Source organism: Trichoplusia ni, chromosome 27, assembly GCF_003590095.1.
Source record: "Trichoplusia ni isolate ovarian cell line Hi5 chromosome 27, tn1, whole genome shotgun sequence".
In the NCBI taxonomy this organism is placed as follows: domain Eukaryota; kingdom Metazoa; phylum Arthropoda; class Insecta; order Lepidoptera; family Noctuidae; genus Trichoplusia; species Trichoplusia ni.
The window spans coordinates 1,751,185-1,774,125 of record NC_039504.1 but is presented as its reverse complement, the minus strand read 5'-3'; the positions used below and the strand labels follow the sequence as shown (position 1 = coordinate 1,774,125).

The following is a 22,941-nucleotide window of genomic DNA, read 5'->3' as shown; positions in this document are numbered from 1 at the left end:
TCCTAATGACCAATTTATATAAATAAATAAATTTTGTATATTGATCAATAAATATACCTCGGCCACGTGATGTATTCCTAACTGAGGTTAAATTGAATAAAGACCTAAACACTTATATAGTATCTTTTGTTGACTTTTCAAATTTTACAGTCAAGATACGAAACTCCCAGGAAAATTAAATCCTAGATAGATTTGAATGAGCCGTAAACACGTTTTTTTTCAGGTACCTGAATTATACCTTGGTACCTTTATAAGGGTATTAAGAACAGTGTTGGAAAAGTACTGACAAAAAATACCCTCGGCCTACTGGTTTGTGCTGAGGTACCTATAATTTTATTTTATACTTAAACGTGAATCTCATCGGCTAGTCAATTTGTAGGTACCTGAATGAACGCCATCAATAAAAAAGTAATTTCGATCGATATGTCGTACTCAAGTCACAACAAGTATTGTGCTACCGGAAAACAGAAGTCAGTAGGAAAAGGGCACTTCATACATATGAGCTCGTGAATTTCAATGTGTAATTCACTTAGGGTCGACGCTACACCACGGCTTTATTTAGTTATACTGATTAAATTTATTTCTCTTTCCATTGCCATTTTTCCTTCGTCAAGCTTTTAAATCTGAATTACTCAAACATGAATTACAATTTGAAAAAACCGAGATAAAAACAAACGTGACCCGGAAAAAAATTGTGTTAGCAGGACCATAAATCGTTATTACCCTAGATCGTAAAAAAGAGATTTTTATTTGAGACGAACCGCAATTTGTTGCAATTTAACTAGATGTAGACTGTGCACTCCTCATTTTGCGATATTACTTAATTAAGAACTAGTTAGCAATAACTAGTTACCTACCTGCAAAGAAACTGTCGTCACTATTATAATTAGGGCTATTGACGAAACTTGATTAGAAAAAATATTTTTAGGGTACCTACCTATTAAAAAACAAAACACAAATCGAGTCGAAATCCTGCCCTTTGAATACAGTTCCGGCAAATATAATATGTCCAAATATTTTATCAGTCTCCCATTTTTAAGGTAAATTCTATACTTAAGAAACTTACCCATATTATACAAGTTTTCCAGTTAAAATAATTTATACGTTTTTTAAGGCACACTGAATAAGAAAAGTATTAACAAAATATACTATTTTTTTTTTCTTTCTGTTTTACCTGCCGGATAATGGACATAAATTGAGCTACTTATTTTCAAATGGTCAAATCAAGCGGTCACCCTGTTTTTTTTTAATCAAACAATACTCACAAAATTAAATAAGAAGCTGTAAGCTTCATTTACATTTTTTTTTCACGCAAATACAAAAATTAAAAGTACTAAAAAATGACCCTTATCAGGCAAATGGAGACCGTTACATATAGTTGTCTTACAAAAACTCTAAAATGTTGGTGTACCAATTACTACTTTTTAAGAAAAACTTATTAATTCGTATTTTTAGTCAAAATTCCTTATTCTGCTTGAACTTCAGGCTCATGGATTTTATTGCAGTATAAATTTATCGAGTTCTATTATTTATCCATTTAAGAAACAAAGTGTATTAGTATCGTCATAAAAATCGACTAAATTGATTTAGTTTTTACTCTGTGGCACATCACTGGTTTTTATTGTGAATGCAAGAACGTTTTTTCTCTTGTCGGCAATCAGTCGAAGCGTAGTAATAGATTTTTCGATAAATATTGTTGTAATTGACTGATATTTAGCGATATTCAAAAATGAAGGGCGTAATATTTGTTTGTTTGTTGTCGCTGTCTGTGAGCTTCAGCTTGCCAAGTCCACAAGGTAAGTTAATTGGCAAACGTTTTGATTTATCAATGTGTTTCATAAGAATTTTCTCACGTTAAGATGCGTAGTTCTGACGTTGTGTTTGTTGAATAATGAGCGTGTGGCATTTTTCTATAAGCATACTTCGATCGATATTTGGTTTAATGCCCAGATTTGACTTATTCGTAGTGTTTTCAAGGTCAAGGAAGCATTTTTAGTTCCTGTACCAGTTGAACACTGTTATTTCTTAATGACGCGGCAATAGCGTTTAATGCTGCATATTTAATAATTCATTAACTGTACGCAGCCGTACACCAAGTAATCGATTTGGAACTATTTATAAAACTCAAACCACTTGTCCATTAGTAGCAGTTAATGTTTGATCAAGTCTCCGTCGTCATTGCACAACTATTTGTTAATATATTCACAAATACCATAATCACTCGATATGGTATACAATATACGCAATATTTATTTACGGTATATTTTTTTTTCTAATTATATTTTGAAGTGTTCTATGATAAAGAAGTCAAATATGCTCATAAAAACCTTAAATTTAACCAATAAGAAACCAGGCTCACCATAGGAGAAACCATTTTATTCCAAAGAGTAATTAAATCTAAAAAAAAGAACACTTAGGTTATTGTAAGGTTCACTACAATGTTCACATTTATAACAAAATGTAAACAACTCATATTAAACAAACAAACTTGTTGATATGGGTATTAACAACAATCAGTATGAAAGAGCATTGTTAAAACTGTATAAAGGAAGACACATGTTTTTATGATAGTATTTTATATATTACTAGCTTTTCGCCCGGGATAAAAACTATCCTGTGTTCTTTCACAAGGTCATCTCTATCTCTGTACCAAACTAAAAAATCTAATCAGTGGTTTAGACGTGAAAGCATAACAGACAGACAGAGTTACTTTCGCATTTATAATATAAGTAGGAATATATTTTAAGTAACTTGGTAAATCAAAATAACGTATTATTGTTATATAGCCATTAGTTTAACCTAAGCTACCGCAGTTGTCTATATTTGTATAATTTTTTAAATGGCCTGTGTTGGCCTCGGGATCTTGAAATTATTGGTGTACAGGATTCTGTATTCACCTTTTAGGTACAGAACAACTGGTTTTGTTATTAATCCTAATTTGTTCCTTATGATCATTTAAATTTGTGAAAAAAATGTTACAATGAACATACTACAAAACATAAGCTATTTGTGGCTCTAATTGAGCAAAGCTGCGGGCAAAAGCTAATATCTTTTATATATATTTTAATCTGTACTTTTTCATGTTTGCTGTCAGAATTTTTTTATCATACAAACAAATGAAAACAATTCCCAGAATAATGTTTGCATATCTTGTTATATTTAATTTGATATAGTCTTGGGTAATACCCTTAAAGCATTTAAATTGGGTGCAAAATGTAACCATAAATAAGTTAATATAAGGCATACTCAGCTAGTCAATGTTAATAGTATTATCTACTTAAATATTTTTTCTCTGGTACTGTGTTTAGTAAAAATTTGTGAACACCCTGATATGATATACAAAGAATATAATGTACAAATGATCCAGAGGAATCTCGAATATTCTTGATAGGCGGTAGTAAATGTATTAACGACATCAGTATAGAAAGGGCCCCCCCCCCGCGCCTCACCCGGCCCCTCCATCTCTCCTCAAGGAGGATGGATGACGCAGAAGCCCTGCGTTGAGCCGCCATAACGAACACCCGGTCTCTAATAGCTGAATACACAAACAGAATTCAATTAAAGTATTTGTTAGGTGTCAAGTTGTTTCTGCTACTTTACATTAACGCCTCGAAAGTTAGAATAACTATAGCGTAATATTATTTCTAATGTTCGTAGGTAAGGCGCAATAATAGTATACGAATATTAAACGTAACAAAACCTTGTAAGTTTTTTCTACGAATTCGGTGGTCAGTATAAATAGATACAGATTCCTAATACGACAGGTATCTTTATCTCAATTAAGGCTAAAATAGTCGAGAATGTAATAACTGGTTTGGTATTTGATACCAAGATAATATGTATGTCAGTGTTGTGCTGATACATTATCGATGAATTTGAAACGAGTTTCTTTGGTTTTTATTTTTAACCGTAACTAAAAGATTTAAAAACAAAATTCGTTTTCGGATGTTAATTTCTATGTCTATAACTTTGTATTACATGATTGGAAATTCAATCGTAACAGGTTATTTAAATGTAGTCCAAACATGTGGTATTTTCCAAGTCCAAACACCAAACCTGTTATGTCTTAACCTTTTAATTAGGCGTATTAACATTCTACGGGCCGAATTCGGCACCGGGTAGGCAACAGCGCCTAAGCTACTGCACTGATATAACGTAGTAAGTTCGTCTTAAGAGGTGCGCCTCTTAAGACGAACTTACTGCGTTTTAAAACTGAATGCAATTTTATGTTAATTTCGCACCAATCTCAAATCAAGTCACGAGAGAAAATTGAATCAATAATTATGACAATGAACGCGAATTGAACTCGGCCGACCTTAAAAAGTTAGCGAATTGTAAGTGAGTAATACAATCTAGAACGTTTAGTATGCGGAGGTAAAAATTTAGCAAAACAAAAGAATACTGGACTATTGAGTAGCTAAGTTAGTTTCGCAGAGTAGCACAATGGCGCTCGTTCCGTTGTTTGTAAACGATTTTACCATCATTATACTCACTGTTTATAAAAAATATACGACCAACTTACGGCTATGTTCGCAAAAACTGACTTCTGATTACAATAATCGCTTATTTATTTTTGTTTGTAACTAAACTTTCCACCTAAAACAATACGCGGAAATTCTATGGTTGCCGTACAGAAAAGTAGGACGTTCATTATTCAAACATATTATTTTTGCTCCACTTTTGTCAGACGATTGACTAATAAACTACATTTAAAATATTTTAATTTACTTTCGCACGTTCGCATGTGGTATTACAGTTAGACTGAATGATCAAGGTGAAAGTACAGTGGCACCGTGCGTACCAACTAAATGTAAAGCACGCTATGTTTTTGTGACGTAATCTCCTCTCGTCCATTAGTAGTATACGTTACATTCGGTGTATAGCCTATAATAGTTTAGCTACTAAAAGTAATGTTAAGATATGGAACGTCTATTTTTCAGAACCGCTCGTCCGCTCTGTGTTTTATTTAAGTAATGAGTGTTTAAATAAGGCTCCCAGTACGAAGAAACAATGATCTTAAAAAGTTTGTTTATTTATTTTTACATGTCATTTCCAGATGCGGGCGCACCAATTGCGCCTACTATAGGTGCACAAGCCCCTGTTGAAGCAGCCAAAGCTGCGCCAGCACAGCCTGCTCAGGCTACAACAGCTGTAGTACAAAGCCCAGCCAATGAAACTAAAGTAAACACGCCTACAGTGACGGCATCGAATGCCACAGCTGCAGCCAACGGCTCAACAACCGTACCATCCACAAACGCAACACCCGCCACGAAAAATGAAACTATACCAACTGAAAAAGACAACAAGACCGACACCAAGTCTGACAAAGATGCACCAAAACCTATCGAAGATAAAACAGCTGCGCCGCAAAACAAAACTGAAGCAGTGACAGTAGCCCCCTCCGCTGCTACGGCCAACGGCACTAAACCTGACAACAAAAAGAATGAAGCTACAACACCCAAGGGTGAAGTTGTCAACCCTACTGTAGCACCAGTAGAGGCGAAGTCCAGAGCGTAAGTTTTAAATCACGTTTATCTAAAATTGTTTGGTAAAATAGACCCATTTAACTATTTGCATGCTCAGACCGCGCGTGAGCTGCTACAACTTTTTATACCCCAGTTCATAAGAATTGTAGTATTTCATCGAACACAACTGGTACACTTCCATGTATTACGTAGCCAGCCTTAAGCGTCAATTCTCGTAAGTCCACCATTTGAGACACGAACACTCTGGAGGGAAATGGCACACGCTTGCCTTACTATTCCGAGTCTATTAGTAATTCATGTTGCTATATCGATTACTGCAAAGCACAACAATCGACAAGCACGTACATTGAATTGTGATTTTTATGAAAACCAGTTTCTTTACCTTATTTCGCTAGGACTTAACAACTTCAATTACTGAATACTTACTTAGATTTTGCAATAAAATGGCTAATACAAGTATGAAGTGATTTAGCACTGTAGATAATTTTAATTCTTTTATCAGGGACTAAAAAGAAAAGACGAGCTTGCTTGTTGCGACATTATTCTGCAGGAAGTTAATGATAAACAAAGGTTATCAGACAGTATAATTGCCGTTATTGTTCGTAAACTGTTTATTATCTACAAAATTTACATAAATGAGATGAGAATAAACCACACAGATGACGATTACGTCATCATACAAAATATCGCATGTTTCAATAAACTAACTAGTTTTAAATCTCCTTTAGTTTCGGTTTACGTTAATAGTTTTTTCCGCATCCGAATGTACATTATTCGAAGTGTAAACAAATATTCACTTTATTGAGCACATTTTATCAGTTATTTGCGACTATACGATTATTAAAAAAAAAATATCATCTTAAAATTGTATTTATTTAAATGGTTTAATTTCTCGAATACAAATATTAATATTGAAGTGGCAATAAAAGCTTTATGCATAAAGTCGCCATTATCGCTGTTGCAGACTAAACTTATCTAAACGACCGTCAACTTAGCATTAATTAACCGAGAGACGTGCCTTTTTCGAGGCCACTGACCATGTCAATGTTTTCAGTTATTATTACATGACTTATATACTTTTATAATATGGCATTTTGGCTCTTCCATACTTTGAGTACTTTTTACAACAATGAAAAGCGTAGAGTTGAGATTGTCCCACTTCATTATCATAACGCAAAAAATTGATGTCAAATTATTTACACAGCGAAAAATACAGTAGTTAACAGGACCCACACAGTATCGCTCTGATATCGTTTCATTGTATTACTTATGAAACACTTTTTCGCTTTTCAGGTTCGATGGGCCAAGCTTCATCGGCGGCATCATCCTGACGCTGGGCCTCCTCGCCATCGGCTTCATGGGCTTCAAGTACTACAAGAACCAAACAGAAAGGAACTACCACACCCTCTAAATAAATGTTTGTTTAGTTCACTATATTCTAAGTGCACCAACTTATGTATAAGAATTATTTTATAATGGGGAATTTATTATTATTTAACATTTTCAAATATTGCGTGCACTTTAGTAAAATACAGGAATATTATTTTATATATACTTGTAAATTCTCAACTTCTCAAATATTTTAATAACGTAACTTAGCTTTTCCTAATTTCAATTAGGTGGTTGGTCGTTAGTTCATAATTTACGACTCGAATTTTAAAATTTGTTCTCTTATAGCTTTAAGGTTTTGTTACTTGTAGTAGATTGTTCGGCATTTATTTTTCTATTTTGCATACTTTACTTTTAGTGGGTATAACGTTGGTATCTACAATTTTATTCGACCAAGTTTTATACCAGAGTTTAATTACTTGTAACATTCGTAATAAAATATAGAAAAAAATGTGATTTGTAAATTTGGCATCTATTGAAAAATGTTTATAAACAGAATTTTTGAGATTCTAAAGTATTATATTAAAACTTGAATCCGTCACTGGTGATTATCATCGTGCATTCATAGCTGTGTGCAATTTAGTTGTAGTGTTTGTTCTTTTTCTTGTAAACTGTGCCATGTTTCGGATTTCAATGTGGAACACTGCATTTGGCAAAATTTATATACCTGCAGCTTCGTACACACTATATTTCAAAGAGATAGCTATTAAGTATATTTATTAATGTTAAGTGTTATTGTAAGGAAACGCAATGTGATGATGAAAATAAGGGTCTAAAGTAGTACCTATATTGGTTTGGCATAATCAAGTTCATTGAATCTCGTTCTATACTCGACTACAATCTCGTTTTACATCTCACATCTTGCCAGAGAATCTCTACGTTTGAACTATCGTAACTTTTTTGTGCCAAATCATTACCAATTCTGTATATTTTGTTTTTTATTTGTGATTTTAACACGCTATTCGTAAACTGGGAAAAGTTGATTCCATCCTAAAGTGCTCTTAAATCTGAACTATTTATGGATAGTATTTCGAATGGTTTAAAAAAAAACTGTCAATCTTACTACTGCTACTTACTCATGTCTGTCAATGGTTATGTTTAAATAAAGGTATACATAATTATAATATATTATTTTTTATTTTCACACTGGTATACACTACATTCATAATAGTCTTAAATATTAAACAGGTTTTAAAGGTGTCACACAAAACTACGTTTTACAGAAGTTTTTTTAACGTCTTACTAAATGTATATTCATGTACGGACAGGTACTTACAGTGGTAAATTATTCACTTTTAAGTGTACCTTAGGGACTACGCAATTTATTCAGCTCTAAAAGCTCTTTGACTTTAATCTTCTTCTAATTGGGGTTTATTGTTTTTTATCTCTTCTACCAGAAGCGAAACGCCAAAAATATCGCACATAGAACTGTCCGTGTTGAGAGCATATTCGGCGCCGTGGACAGAAGCATTTCAGAGAAGATAGCACGTTATGGCGCCTATCATCATTCTTACGACACGGCGACACCGTAAGCGGCTGATAGTAGCAGAGCTGTATAAGTGTGCGCAGTCCGTTACTCAACATGGTCAATTAGTTTTGAACAAGAAAAAGACTACTACTTATATTTAGGCAGTAGGATTGCAGCTAAAGTGCGGTCCGTCTATCTATAGCCTTCCTTACAATCGTATCGCTTAACCATCTTGTTAAATTCGTATCTTATGACTAATATATTACGATGTAATAAACACTATAAACAAAATCACATCTTGAAAAACGTAAGGTGATTATGAGTAAATATTAAACAAGCTAAACTTATAAAAATAACAATTCAATTGAGATCAATTTTTTGGTAAAATACCGGTAAAGATGCGATTAACTTAAATATATTTTTAAGCTTATAAAAGTAAATATGTTATCTTCATTATAAATAGGAAGCAAATTGATAGCAAAATTTTTCTAAAAATAAATAATGTCAGTATACTTAACTAAACAATTTTTTCACGCGAATAGTCTTCTACAGGCAGTTAGATAGACGCGTGATATTACTTAATTTAATACCTAATTATGCATAGAATCTCACAAAAAAAGGATCTGCCTACGATTTCAAAATCTTGATTTAATTGTCGTGACGCAACGACATTACTCCTTGTTTTAAGGGCACTGTGCTAATACACCTACTAATTATAATTTGAATGATTACATACACGGATAAACCTAAATTTCTTCTTACCCTCTAAAAAATTGATTGCTATATTGAATACTAGTTATAGTAGGTAGTCATTCTATGAGATTATGAACAATTTTTTTTTGTACATGCAAGAATTTAAACTGTAATAATTACTTAGGTAAGTGCCTGCTTCATACAGCAGTCATTCAGAAGAACTGTAACCTTATTTTTACATTTGGGTTATGGATATGCATATTTACTCGTGAATGCATGATTTCAACACCATAGGCGCTAGAAGCACGCGAAATTCCTTACAATTACTTATCTGACCATTCTTAAAACTTAGTGAATATTAATACTAGTTTTATACTTTATCGAAAGGAAGTTTTTATACTAAAACACTGAGCTCTTCATTTTCTCTCGCTAGATTCTCGAGATTTAACGTAACCTAACCTTAATCGTAAAATTCGGTCATACGATACCATTTATAAGCTGAAAGATTTGGTAATCTCCTCAGTCGTTTATAACATTACATGTGAAGTAAATACTGCAAAAAGTGACCATGCTTAAATTTCGTTTAACGTCCGATTTTTTTAAGTATTACTTAAAAAAAACTTGCTTTCTCAAATACATGTTCTTACTAAACATTGATTACCATTTATTTATTCACATGAAACATTTCCATATAACTTAATTTTTTTTTAAGAAACGAATCAAATTTTCTTAAGCATCAAGGCTTGAGAAAACATTATAGATAGCTTTACTGATTACTGGTCCAACATTTGGACTGAGATCACTATATTTTAAATATGTCAAAAGGCTCTGGCCTTCATGACCATCACATTTTAGGTAGGCTTTAATTAGAGAACGCGGGGTCGGATATTTACGTGTAATCGCCAACGCCTTCTCGACAGATACACCTTTTAATTGAAGAAGCAGCTTTATAAATGTTTCTGTTACAGTCAGCGCTTTATTCTTTGCTGAAGATTTATTGAAGTAGTCGAAAGTCGTCAAATAATCACCACTGGGCTCTTCATTGCGGCCACGTAGATGTTTATCCTAGAAAAAAACAAATGTAATATTACAGTATCATATCAATAAAAACTTTTCACAAAGTAGAAACACTGATATTCCAGTTTATATTACCTTAAAACGTATAATCAGTCTTTTAGTCATCATAGCTAAAAATCGAACCGAGTTAGTCAAGGAATCAGTCGAATGAACTTTGAATCCATCTTGGACGCTAGTATTAGCCAGAGCTTGCTTTAAGTTTTGTAGAGGCAATCCCACATTCTTGTTGCTCCCAAAGTCCTCTACCAAATAAATAACATTATCAAGTCCGCATTTGCGTAATCTAAACTTTTGCTCGTGAAATCTACCATCCTTTATACTAGCAGCGAAGTCGTCCATTCTTTTCCTTTCAACTACAAAAGGTAATACAAGCTCTTGGTCTACATTTTGTTTGTGTCTAGCTACCCAAGTGAAATCTCCAACCTTAAGACTTCGGACCTCATATTTCATATCAGGATATTTATTGAATTGGGCAATAGTAGGGTCATTTCTCTTTTTAAACCTGTGAACAAAGAGTTTTAGTAAATATAAAAAAGTTAACATTCAATAATTCTGACTGCATGGATAGCCAAGTGGGGTAACCACATCAAACCCACTGTCCCCGAAGTGTCGCGGGTTCTATCCCAGTGTAGAACAAACATTTGTCTTTGTGACTGTGACTTGAATGTATGCCAAGGATTAAATTCCATGGTGCAAAATTCGTTGTTTTTGAGCAAAAAATTTAATAATACCACGTTTTTATTTTCGAGTAAAAACACTGGAACCAGTCCAGTGTAGGTTTATTTTTAGATGTATATTAAACACATTATTTTTATTTAACTTTAAATTTGTAAACAACATCTGCCTTGTGATAAGCATTAAATACTCACCCAGATGTTTCACATTTATCAATCAATAATATTATATCAAATGTACCAGGTGCCAGGTCAATGCAAGCACTCTGTACATTTTGCGATGTACAAGGTTCATGGGCATCAACGTCCATTAAATCATTATTATCTTCTTCAATTTCTTGGTTCAAAGTTTCAGGCCCCATTGGTGGCTCATTATCATTATTAAAAATTATGTCATTATCTGTTGCTTTATGTTTCGCCTTTTCATACAGTTCTTGTGCTAACTCCATACCTTCGTGAGTCAAAGAATATTGTGCTTTTTTCCTAAACTGCTTCTTAGTTTGAACTAAACCTTTCTTTACTAGTTTACTCATATTAGACCAAGCTGTGTAGTGAGTATTAGGTTTAGGCCTCACAAATGATTCTTTAGAATATAGTTGAGCTTTTTCAATCAAATCCACTTTAGTCATTGCTGGTTCATCTAAATTTTCTAAAGCATGCTCTCTTAGTGCCAACAATATTGCATATCCCCCAGATATCAAAGCTGGTTTATACTTCTTTGCTGATGACTTTTTGGCACTGCTTCTAGAACATACTGAGCTTGTTGGATGATGTGGGACTGAATTAGTACTCACTACAGAAATAACATCTACTTCTTGTGAACCATTATTTACTGGGGTATCAGAATGATCAAGACTATTGTCATGTCTCATTAGGTTCTCCGGATTAACCAGTAGAGTAGGGGTCGGACTTGTGTTGTTGCTCTGAGGAATATACTTGTTTAATTGTGTTGAGGAAGATGATGAAGATACTGTTACAGGAAAGTCAGAATGACCATTCTGATCTTCTACACTTAACTCTCTGAGAGGGTCAGAGTTTCCAGCTACTGTAGCATTATAATTCTCTATACATTGATCCAAAATATTGCACAATTTCTTCCCAAAACCTTTCAATATAATACATTCAGCTCCTGAATGTAGCTGTACTGGATACTTAGAGAGCGAGTCCAGAGCCAATTCCAGCATAGGCGTAAGCTTACTTTTCGTCTTTCTAGCATTTTCTAGTAACTGTAATAACCATGTTTGTATCAAAACATTAGGTTGTGAATGTTTGAGAGTTACCTTCCTTTCTATAACTTTGGACATTTTGTGCACAATACTCAAATATATATTTCTAAAACAGAGATCGACCTGCGAATCTTCATTTATGTAGATATTAATATTATCATGACTCCTGAGTGAGTGAAATTGTATGACTGTTTATGTGAAATTTATCATTAATAGTTTATTTTAAAACATAATTTAATTCCGTTTCATGAAACTTTATCCAATCAATGATATAAACAAAATTCACAAATCAATCAACCATCACAACTGATTCAAGTCAGAATTCATTCCAATTCAGAAAGTCTGTCAAAGTCTGCATTACAAAAATCTGAAGATTCAAGATCTGAAGCATACATTGGTGTTTCAGTATTTTAGCGTATAAATTACGTTCTAGGTTCGTACAAAAAATCGACTAAAATGTGATTGTCTGTAGTACACAACAAAGTCACATTCTATATCTATGGTAAAATAATCAATAATGGACGGTTGTTGTCTCTGATGAATAATTTATTAAATATTTTTGATGCAATCAAATGCGAGGGGACTCTGTTTATGGTGATTATGGGTCAGGCAATTACATTTGTATTTAATTCTATAAACTAGATCGAGAGCCACTTGCCAGCATCAAAAACTACTTTTCTTGTCTATGACATTTCAATTTGTATAAAGATAACTGGCAACATTGATACGTAGCAGTTTTCTGAGTTTTCTAACTTTGCAGTTCGCTTGTCGCTACACAGTGATTTTGTTTAAATTTAAAATGTGGATTTAATTATTGTAATGTAGCGGATTGTGCATAAAAACTAGCAAAATGTCGCTCGAAATACCATTGATGAGCACCGATGAGGTGACTGTGTTGTTTATATGGCAAAAGAAAACTTTTTGTTCGATAGTGTCAGTGGCGTAATCAAATTTTATTTTTGTGTGTTTAGGTGATTGAGCTAGATCCGGATTCATTACCTTCCGGAGATGAAGTGCTTAGCATATTGCAACAGGAAAGATCGCAGCTCAATGTCTGGATTAACGTTGGTGTAAGTAAACTTAACCTCACATTTTTGTTTATGTCACATATACGTTGCGAATGGCCTAATAAATTATAACTCATTAGATCAATAATATGCTATAAATAAATTTACTGCTAGGCAAACACATTTCACTACAATTATTCTATTCAATATGTATTTTAAACCAATAATTGCGGTATTATTGCCATTCCAAATAGTTCCACTTAATTTTGAATCGAATATTAACATAAATTTGGTATTTTTAAGAACATTATTTGTTGAATAACGTGGTAATATTTATGTTACATAGTACCATAATATAATAGTAATTGGAAATATAAATTGACTTGTATATAAAACTGTATTTTTTACACTTTTTGATTACACTGCTGCGCAACATCCTATATATCATCATATATATTAATAATACAAATAAAAAGTTTTTATGAATACCTTACAACCAATAGTAAAATAAATATTAGTCTAAAGCAGCATACTGCATTATGATTGGTTCAAGGTCAATAACATTGAAATATTTACCCCTATAGAACTGATTCAGAATTATCAATTTGTTGCTGGTCTAAAAGATTTGTAAGTTTGATGTGTTGACATTGGTTGTATGGTATGAGGTAACTAGGGGTAGGAACATATGGTAATAACAAAAAATACATAACAATGTAATAATTGTTGATTCTCATGATATTGGTTTTTTTTCAAACTTTTAATATTGATTTACACTTTGTAGTATTCTTATTTAGTCTTTAATATAAGATGCTGTGCACACACTTTGTGGTTTTCTTCCCACTTATATAATAAATGCGAACATTTGTATGTATGGGTATATGGATGTTTGTTCCTCTCTCACAAAAACCACTGAACAGATTTATATGAAACTTGGTACACGGATATTGTATAACCAAGATTAATATGTTTCTATCCTAATTGTATGTTTCAGTGTAATCATTTCCTATTAGAAGCATGCAGGCTCGCAGGCAATGCCTATTTTTCTATAAATTGATATAAAAATACTGTCCACTATCTAAATGTAATGAAATCAAGATGTATTTGTAGTAGATTTTTTATGTTTGATATAAAAGCTCACTTTACTTGGTGTTTATGTTTTAAGGTTCCATCACCTTATTCTCCTTCTACTGATATCTACAATGACCATAATAAGACTTAATAGAGTTTATTAACAGCTTTAAATAAATGTACATTAATTACTTACCATCATCATCTATTACAGCTTGCATATTACAAACAAAAGAAGATCGATGACTTCCTCAAGATACTGGAGGCGTCCCGTACGGACGCCAACATTGACTATAGAGACTTTGAGAGAGACCAAATGCGAGCCCTCGATATGCTGGCCGCATACTATGTGCAGGAGGCCAACAAAGAAAAGTCGAAGGACAAGAAAAAGGAATTGTTCACGAAGGCAACACTCTTGTACACTATGGCTGATAAAATCATCATGTATGATCAAGTAAGCAAACAGTCACATACCTTAATCAAAAATAAAGAAAATCGAACAGTAATTGCATGAAACTAATCTAAACTTATAATTCTAGAACCATCTCCTTGGCCGAGCATACTTCTGTCTTCTTGAAGGCGACAAAATGGAGCAGGCTGATGCTCAATTCAACTTTGTCCTCAATCAGTCACCAAACAATGTGCCCTCATTGCTTGGTAAAGCCTGCATTGCCTTTAACAGAAAGGATTACAGAGGAGCCCTGGCATTTTATAAAAAAGCTCTTAGAACTAACCCGGATAGTCCAGCAGCTTTAAGACTGGGAATGGGACACTGTTTTATGAAGCTGAACAACCAGGAGAAGGCTAGGTGAGACAAATTTACATTAAGAAAATTTCATTAGTTATCAATCACTACAGTAAACACAAGATAAAATTAAAAACCCTGAGAGTAAATAAAAAAAATCATCCACGCCAGTTTTAGCGTCGGCCGTTAAAAGTAGTTACAACTTAGCTGCTTGCAACACTCCAGAAAATGGGAAAAATACTGAAAATTACCATAATCAGTTCTCATCAGTTTTTTAAAGTTTCTATAACAAGTTTTTTACAAAAGTTGTAAAAGACAATATTCAAATGTAAATCATTTCTTTCAGGATGGCATTTGAGAGAGCTTTACAACTGGACCCACAGTGTGTTGGAGCTCTTGTAGGCCTGTCTATTCTTAAACTAAACTTGCAGGAGAGTGAGTCAAACAAAATGGCCGTCATTATGTTGTCAAAGGCGTATGCAATAGACCCCAAGAATCCTATGGTTTTAAATCACTTAGCTAATCATTTCTTTTTCAAAAAGGTGAGTTATGCTACTTATAAATTTTATTCCTTTTTAGAATCTATTATAGTGATTGATGTAAAGAGGTAGAGGAATATATTAGATTTAATTTTAACACCTTTATGTTGTTGTTCTTAATTTTAATTAAAAAAAAAAAACGTTTTGTATCATTTATGTATGATTGTTAAGCACGAAGTGCAGGTTTCGATTGAAACGCGTAACTATTTCAAATTTATATGTAATTGCAAAACTATTGAAAAAACAGTGAAGGAAAAATCTTTAGTCGTCCTTCATCAGTAAAAGGAGAGGTCATATTTGGGAAAGATAGAAAGTGTCTCCAACAAAAGTTTAAACTACTCGGTTATGAAACTATAGCTCAATTCAAATTTCCTAGGACTACAGCAAAGTCCAGCATCTAGCGTTGCACGCGTTCCACAACACAGAGAACGAGGCGATGCGAGCTGAGAGCTGTCACCACTTGGCTCGAGCCTTCCACGCGCAGGGCGACTGTGACCAGGCCTTCCAGTATTACTACCAGGCGACACAGTTCGCGCCGCCCAACTTCGTGTTACCTCACTATGGGCTCGGACAGATGTACATCTATAGAGGGGATACGGAAAATGTGAGTGGTTTTGGGTAGAACTATTGCTAGAAGAATTTTGGCTTTGTTGCTAAGGCTTAACTTCTATAAAAAATTATACATTAATTTGTGTACGATACGTTTTGATTGTGTATAGAACCAAGCTTTATTGAGAAGTAGTTATATTAGTTTGAAGGTATATCTTACAAAAACTATGTTCGGGATTTACATTTTCTAAAAGTGCTCTTATAATTTCGTAACTTTGTCATAATCATTTGAAGTTGCACCTTGTACCTATATTTATTTATGTAATGTTTAGGCGGCCCAGTGTTTCGAAAAAGTATTAAAAGTCCAACCCGGAAACTACGAAACAATGAAAATATTAGGATCTCTTTACGCTAACTCACCGTCACAATCCAAGCGAGACATTGCGCGCCAACATTTGAAGAAAGTTACGGAACAGTTTCCTGACGATGTTGAAGCTTGGATTGAGTTGGCTCAAATATTGGAACAAAATGATCTGCAGGTAAGCGAAAATGAACTTTATATCACATGCGTAAAGGTATACTTTTATTTGTATGCAAGTGACATACCAACATAAGTAATCGTATATAAACACGCTAATGTAATTTGTTTTTTGTGTATGTAATATGTATATAATTGTAAGTAATAACGTTTTAGGGCTCTCTACATGCATACAGTACTGCAATGAAGATTCTTAAAGAAAAAGTTAATGCAGATATTCCGGCCGAAATACTAAACAATGTTGCTGCCTTACATTATAGACTTGGTAATTTAAATGATGCTAAGAATTATTTAGAAGAGGCTTTAGAGAGGTAAGAGGAAAGATAATCATCATTTGTAACTTTCAAATCACCTATCTAATATTTCACCTAGTAATAGTTCAGTGATACCCTTTAATTATGTTCTACACATTGGCATAACATGTTAGTAGACATATTGCCAGGGAAAGGTCATCAAACCATAGCAATATTCATATACTGAAAAATAGTAAGTAATAACTGATCATAATGTCTCTAATATACACTATATTTTTTTAGAGAGAAAGCAGACGCCGAGACCCTGGACGCACAATATTACAATTCAATAGCAGTGACCACCATGTATAATTTAGCGCGTCTAAATGAAGCACTCTGTATGTACAACAAGGCTGAGAAACTTTACAAGGATATTCTGAAGGAACATCCCAATTATATTGACTGCTATTTAAGGTAAGAGCCTAAAATCACCAGTGTCACTTGAATTTTTACCTTATCCTTTAACTGGTAAGGTCTTTGGTTGATTGTTAGCTTTATACAAGATATCCTTTTAAATACAGTATAGCTCGAGTTTGAACGACAAATGTTGAAGCATGAACTTTTCCACTCATTTTTTTTTATAAAACATTGGCTAATCAAGCTTTGTAAATATTTCTTGAAATGAGCAAGCTAAATCAACTTTAGTAAGTCTACACGGATAGCCGAGTGGTATAGGTCAATAGTAGTGACTATCACACTGTGCGATCCGATCGCAACGAATGAAGACAGGTGTTATTTGCATGATTTGCGAATGCTTGTTCTAGGTGTCATGATTGTGTGTGAAGACTAAGGATTGAATTCTTCAGGTTGAGAAATGCATAAAAAAATCTGTTTCCTCTACAGATTAGGCTGTATGGCTAGAGACAAAGGTCAGATCTACGAAGCGTCGGATTGGTTCAAGGAAGCTTTGAAAGTAAACACGGAACATCCCGACACGTGGTCGTTGCTAGGCAATCTGCATTTAGCGCAACAGGAGTGGGGACCCGGACAAAAGAAGTTCGAGAGAATATTACAAAACTCTTCCACGTCGAACGATGCGTATTCTCTTATTGCACTTGGTAAGTTAAGGAGAACTGTGTGTTGCTATTTTAGTATAATTAATGAAGCTGAAGAGACAGTAGCTTGAAAATAGAACTGATTAATTGATGAAGAAAAGTGGCTGGTATTTGGTTTCTTCAAAATACATTGTAGGTAGCTTAACACCCTAGTGTAACACACCATATCCAATATCACATAAAAAAAGTTTGTAAAAATCAGTTTAGTTTCTAAATACTATCTTTTTACTTTAATGTACAAATCACCTAATAAACTTTCTGCTTTCAGGCAACGTGTGGCTCCAAACTCTACACCAGCCATGCCGTGAGAAAGATAGAGAGAAGCGGCACCAAGAACGAGCTCTCGCCATGTACAAACAAGTGCTGAAGAATGATCCTAAAAACATATGGGCAGCTAATGGTATTGGCTGTGTACTCGCACATAAGGTATAAATTATAATACACTCGTCAATAAAATTCGGATAGCAATGTGAACCTTAATATTTTACAATAATTCCAGTGTATAGAATTAAAAGTACAATTTGTTTGTTTTGTTGCACACAGGGGTGTGTGAACGAAGCTCGCGATATATTTGCGCAAGTTCGAGAAGCGACGGCTGATTTTCCTGATGTGTGGATGAACATTGCGCACATTTATGTTGAACAGAAACAGTATATTAATGCGATACAAATGGTAAGTGATAACTTAGTTTGTTGTTAGTTAGCTTGCATTTTATTATTGAAATTGTAGCTATCTAGGTGTATTTATTTAGCTTTGTGTAGGGTTTGTAATGTGGTATTGTGATGACCATAGTGTTTATTTATACGAAATAGCATTGTGTAATAGTGTGCTGTAAGAGTTGTCCCAATGTCATTGAAATTAGGTTGTGATTTTATCCTAAGTCTTAATTATGTATAGAGAGCAAAAAGTTCAGAATTGATTTTTGGACTTAGCTTAATTGGCGATTATGTGAATCTCAAGATATTCACTTGTGTATAATGTATGTGTCGTGTGGCAGTACGAGAACTGCGTGCGCAAGTTCCGCATGCACCACGACGTGGAGTGGCTGACGTGGGTGGCGCGCGCCGCCACGCTGGCCGGGCGCGCGGGGCTGGCGCGCGCCGCGCTGCTGCGGGCGCGGCGCGTGGCCCCGCACGAGCCCGCGCTGGCCTACAACACCATGCTGACGCTGCGGCGCCGCGCCGCGCTCGTGCTCAAGGACGAGCGCTCGGCGCTGCGCGGCGTGCTGCGCGCCGTGCACGAGCTGCACGTGGCGCACGCGCACTTCGCGCGCCTGCGCCCGCAGCACCACGAGGCGCGCGTCTGCGCCGACCTGCTGTCGCAGGCGCAGTGGCACGTGGCGCGCGCGCGCCGCCAGCACGACGAGGAGCTCACGCTGCGCGACCGCCAGCGCGAGCAGCGCGAGGCCTTCCGCAAGCAACAGGTACGCACTCACTGCTCACATATCTCGAGCAATGGGTCTACTAACAGGAAACTATAAGTGTATTGGTTAATATTATTCCAAACTTCTTATACCAACCTAAAACCCTTACACACGAATTCTTCTTTACATCACTTTTTTTTTTATTTACCCATACCCTTTGACACACAGGAAGACGAACGCAAACGTCGCGAAGAAGAAGCACAAAAGAGTACAGTGGAGATGCTACAAAAGCGACAAGAGTACAAAGAGAAGACGAAGAACGCGTTGCTGTTCGCCGACATGCCGGTGGAGAACAAGTCCAAGGGCGGGCGCGGACGGCGCCGCGACGAGTACGTGTCTGACTCGCCCGGCAGCGGGAGCGACGCCGCCGCGCCCAGGGAAGAGGGGTGAGATAATCAACTTCATATAATTCATATCATAATGACGATAGCAAAATATCACGTTGTCGTTTTCGTTGTGAAGTGTCATAGACAAATTGACATTTGAGGATTCACTCGTAGTGTTTTTGCTTATATAACGCCTTTATTGACGACCTCCGTGGTCTAGTGGCGTACGCACCTGTTTCAAGGTGCTAGCTCTGAGGTCCCGGGTTCGATCCCCGGTCGGGTCAATGTAAAAATTCACATTTCTACATTGTCTCGGTTCTGGGTGTTTGTGGTACCTTCGTTGTATCTGAATTCCATAACACAAGTGCTTTAGCAACTTACTTTGGGTTCAGAACAATGTATGTGATGTACGGAACTTTATTTAAGTGATCTTAGAAAATACTTTCTTGTTCAGTTCAAGTTCAATCAATATGAAGCGAAATTGGTTTGGTTAAGGGACCAATCTAAAGCTTTATACTACAACAAACTATAACTGTAATCACTCTTTCCAGTCGGGAGCCCAAACAACGCAAACGCAAGCGCGAGCAAGGCGAGAGTCGTAAAGGCAAGTCGCGTAAGAACAGACGCGAGAACCGCGGCTCTGGCAGCGACAGCGACCCGCCCAAGAAGCGTGGCAGAAAGAAGGTCAGTTAATGCTATATATTTCATTCCTCTCATATTATTATATCAGTGTTACTAGTTTTTTTTAGGTTTAAATGTAATTTAAGAACACGGCAGTGATCAAAGCTACAGTGGTAACGACATGTCACGAGTACTTTTGTTGCATTTTTTGTTACTACACAGAAATACTACATTAAATACAATCGCAAGAAATATTAATTCGATTTGTTTTATCTATAATCGGGCCCTCGAAACGATCTGATTTCGTATCGCGATCGTATCGAAAAAAATAATTAATTCACTATTACACAACGCAAGGAAACGTAAATAATGTATATTTGTTTCACAGGGTGAAAAAGGCATCGGTAAACGAGAGAAAGCAAGAGCAGCTAAAGCCGCCGACGAAAAACTTAGCGCGAAACAACGCGCGAAGATTGTTTCTAAGGAAACCATATCGACTTCTGAATCAGAGTCTGATAACTCACGCAAGTCGCGCAGTAGAAGTCGCAGTGGCAGCGGTAGTCGCAGCCGCAGCGGTGGAAGTCGCAGTCCTCCCGCCAACAAGGGACGGAAGAGGATTATGTCTGCCTCGGACAGTGATAGGTAAATTATATTTTACTTATTCGTTAGTTTAACGAATGAGCAAATGAAACCTTGTTACACTTTACCACCGCAGTAATGCCATCTATAAGAGGCGGCAATGAACACGTTGTACTTTCAAACGATTTGAAAAAGGAGGAGGTTCTCAATTCGTTTGTATTTTGATTTTTTATGTTTGTTACCTAAGTACTTCGGAATGTGAACGAACCAATTTTGTTCATTCTTTTTTTCAAGTTTGTTGTTAGGTTTTATTGTTAAAACACTATCTTATTTATCATTTATTCTATGGAATTGAATGAAAAGTCTGACAACCAGTCTAACCAAGGGGTATCGTTTTGCCCAGGTTACTGGGTTGAGGAGGCCAGATAGGCAGTCGCTCCTTGTAAAACACTGGTACTTAGCTGAATCCGGTTAGACTGAAAGCCGACCCCAACATAGTTGGAAAAAGGTTAGGCCGATGATGCTATGAAATTGCAAGCTGACACGCCCATGTATTAAAAAATATCTACGCATATAAACTTAATACACCAATATATTTCAGGTCGCGATCCAGATCTAAGTCGAAATCTCGCAGTCGATCGCGGTCAGGCTCCAAGCGCCGTTCGAGATCTAAAAGCAAATCTCGTTCGAAGAGCCGCTCCAAATCCAAAAGCCGATCCAGGTAAGAGCTTTTTCCAATTGAATTCTATGTGAATTAATATATTGTGTACCTTAAACAATACAGATTCTCTTAACGTCCGTAATACTTTGAAATTAATGGTTGGTTTGTTTCGACAAACACCATCAAATTTGCGTGTTTTACAGAAAATGTGAGTTTGCCGTACTTCATTTTAAGCAAATAAGTGGATATTAGATTTGACAAAATGTAGCTCTTTCAAGAGTCTTTGTTTTTGGGCAAAAATTATCAACTTAATCTAAAAAAAAATATTCTAATAATTACTTATTTATATATATTTCAGGTCAAGGTCTAAAAGTCGTTCTAGATCCAAAAGTCGGTCACGTTCGAAGAGCCGCTCCAAGAGCCGTTCCCGATCTAAAAGTGTTTCACGATCTCGATCTAGGTAATCTTTGATATGTATTTTTCAATATTTTCAATACAAGTGAATGAAATTATCTGTGTTCAATGTCTTGGGTTGAATCATTTATTTTTACAATAACAAGACAAGTGAATAATCTGTGTTTTACCGACTATATATCCAGTTTAACGAAAACAAATAAAAATAATGATTTTCTTTTAGGTCAAAGAGCAGATCTCGTTCAAAATCAAAGAGCGTATCGAGATCTCGGTCGAGGTCTCGCTCAAGGTCCAAGAGCGGGTCTCGAAGCAGGTCCGGATCCCGCGCGTCCAGGTCCCGGTCTAGATCCGGGTCCAGGTCTAGATCTGGTTCAAGAAACTCAAGACCAGACACACCAGTCTCCAGAAAGTCCGTATCCGCTAGTGAAGATGAAGCTTAGACTAAGTTGTGAATATAAGTCCTTTAGTTTTACGTTACTTTTCATTACCTACAAGGTAAGACAATTTTCAGTTTGCAATGTTCATAAGTATTTACTAAATGTTTACTTTAGTTTTTTTAAGTTTATTGACAAGAAAAACCGGGGCTGGGATTTCTTACTTTTAATTTAAATAGACGAAAATATAGACTTGACTAATAATTGACCAATGCAGAAACAATTTAAGACTAGATTTATAAACAAATGCATGTTATATCTGCATTCCATAGAGGATAAACTACGGAAATGCTTTACAAATCCCGCCCTTAGTCCAATCACTGGAGTAAACGTACACTGAACCTTACATATAGAAGAATTAAAGTAGATAGTTTAATTAATGTCAATGGATGTTGCAATATATCCACGAGTTGTGTGAACAGAAATGTCATGTATGTTGATATTATTACTGTTAGAAATATATATTACCACTGTATCTATCTTCTAAACCATATCTTCCTAAAAACATAATGTGTTTTGCAAGGACTCTTACTGACTGTAGTTTCCTATATACTTCTACTTATTTATCTGTTCCCATTAAAACTTTGTATTGTGTTCTGACATTTTATTCAGCGATGTATAGTATAAAATAAAACAGAAAACTACAAAATGTGTGTCTTTTTTATATATAAATTCA

The 22,941-nt window shown here is 35.3% G+C and overlaps 3 protein-coding genes across 3 annotated transcripts; 2 read left to right on the top strand and 1 right to left on the bottom strand.

The window, feature by feature from the left end:
• Window positions 1–1,620: 1,620 nt before the first annotated feature.
• Window positions 1,621–8,001, top strand: LOC113505850 (sialomucin core protein 24-like). The gene is made up of 3 exons (XM_026888691.1): window positions 1,621–1,796; window positions 5,057–5,513; window positions 6,780–8,001. The coding sequence occupies exons 1-3, from the start codon at window positions 1,730–1,732 to the stop codon at window positions 6,895–6,897; spliced, it is 642 nt and encodes a 213-aa protein (XP_026744492.1). The 5' UTR covers window positions 1,621–1,729; the 3' UTR covers window positions 6,898–8,001.
• Window positions 8,002–8,244: 243 nt separating this feature from the next.
• On the bottom strand, window positions 8,245–12,358 carry LOC113505847 (crossover junction endonuclease MUS81). The gene is made up of 3 exons (XM_026888682.1): window positions 10,983–12,358; window positions 10,189–10,615; window positions 8,245–10,101 (listed from the first exon to the last, which is right to left on the bottom strand). Exons 1-3 carry the CDS (start codon window positions 12,089–12,091, stop codon window positions 9,766–9,768), a joined length of 1,872 nt encoding a protein of 623 aa, XP_026744483.1. The 5' UTR covers window positions 12,092–12,358; the 3' UTR covers window positions 8,245–9,765.
• Window positions 12,359–12,638: 280 nt separating this feature from the next.
• On the top strand, window positions 12,639–22,914 carry LOC113505846 (RNA polymerase-associated protein CTR9 homolog). The gene is made up of 19 exons (XM_026888681.1): window positions 12,639–12,899; window positions 12,985–13,083; window positions 14,303–14,542; window positions 14,628–14,896; window positions 15,180–15,375; window positions 15,749–15,976; window positions 16,254–16,460; window positions 16,616–16,770; window positions 16,996–17,166; window positions 17,596–17,810; window positions 18,076–18,233; window positions 18,351–18,479; window positions 18,805–19,230; window positions 19,399–19,616; window positions 20,108–20,240; window positions 20,566–20,819; window positions 21,358–21,477; window positions 21,776–21,877; window positions 22,055–22,914. The coding sequence occupies exons 1-19, from the start codon at window positions 12,864–12,866 to the stop codon at window positions 22,269–22,271; spliced, it is 3,573 nt and encodes a 1,190-aa protein (XP_026744482.1). The 5' UTR covers window positions 12,639–12,863; the 3' UTR covers window positions 22,272–22,914.
• Window positions 22,915–22,941: the final 27 nt, after the last annotated feature.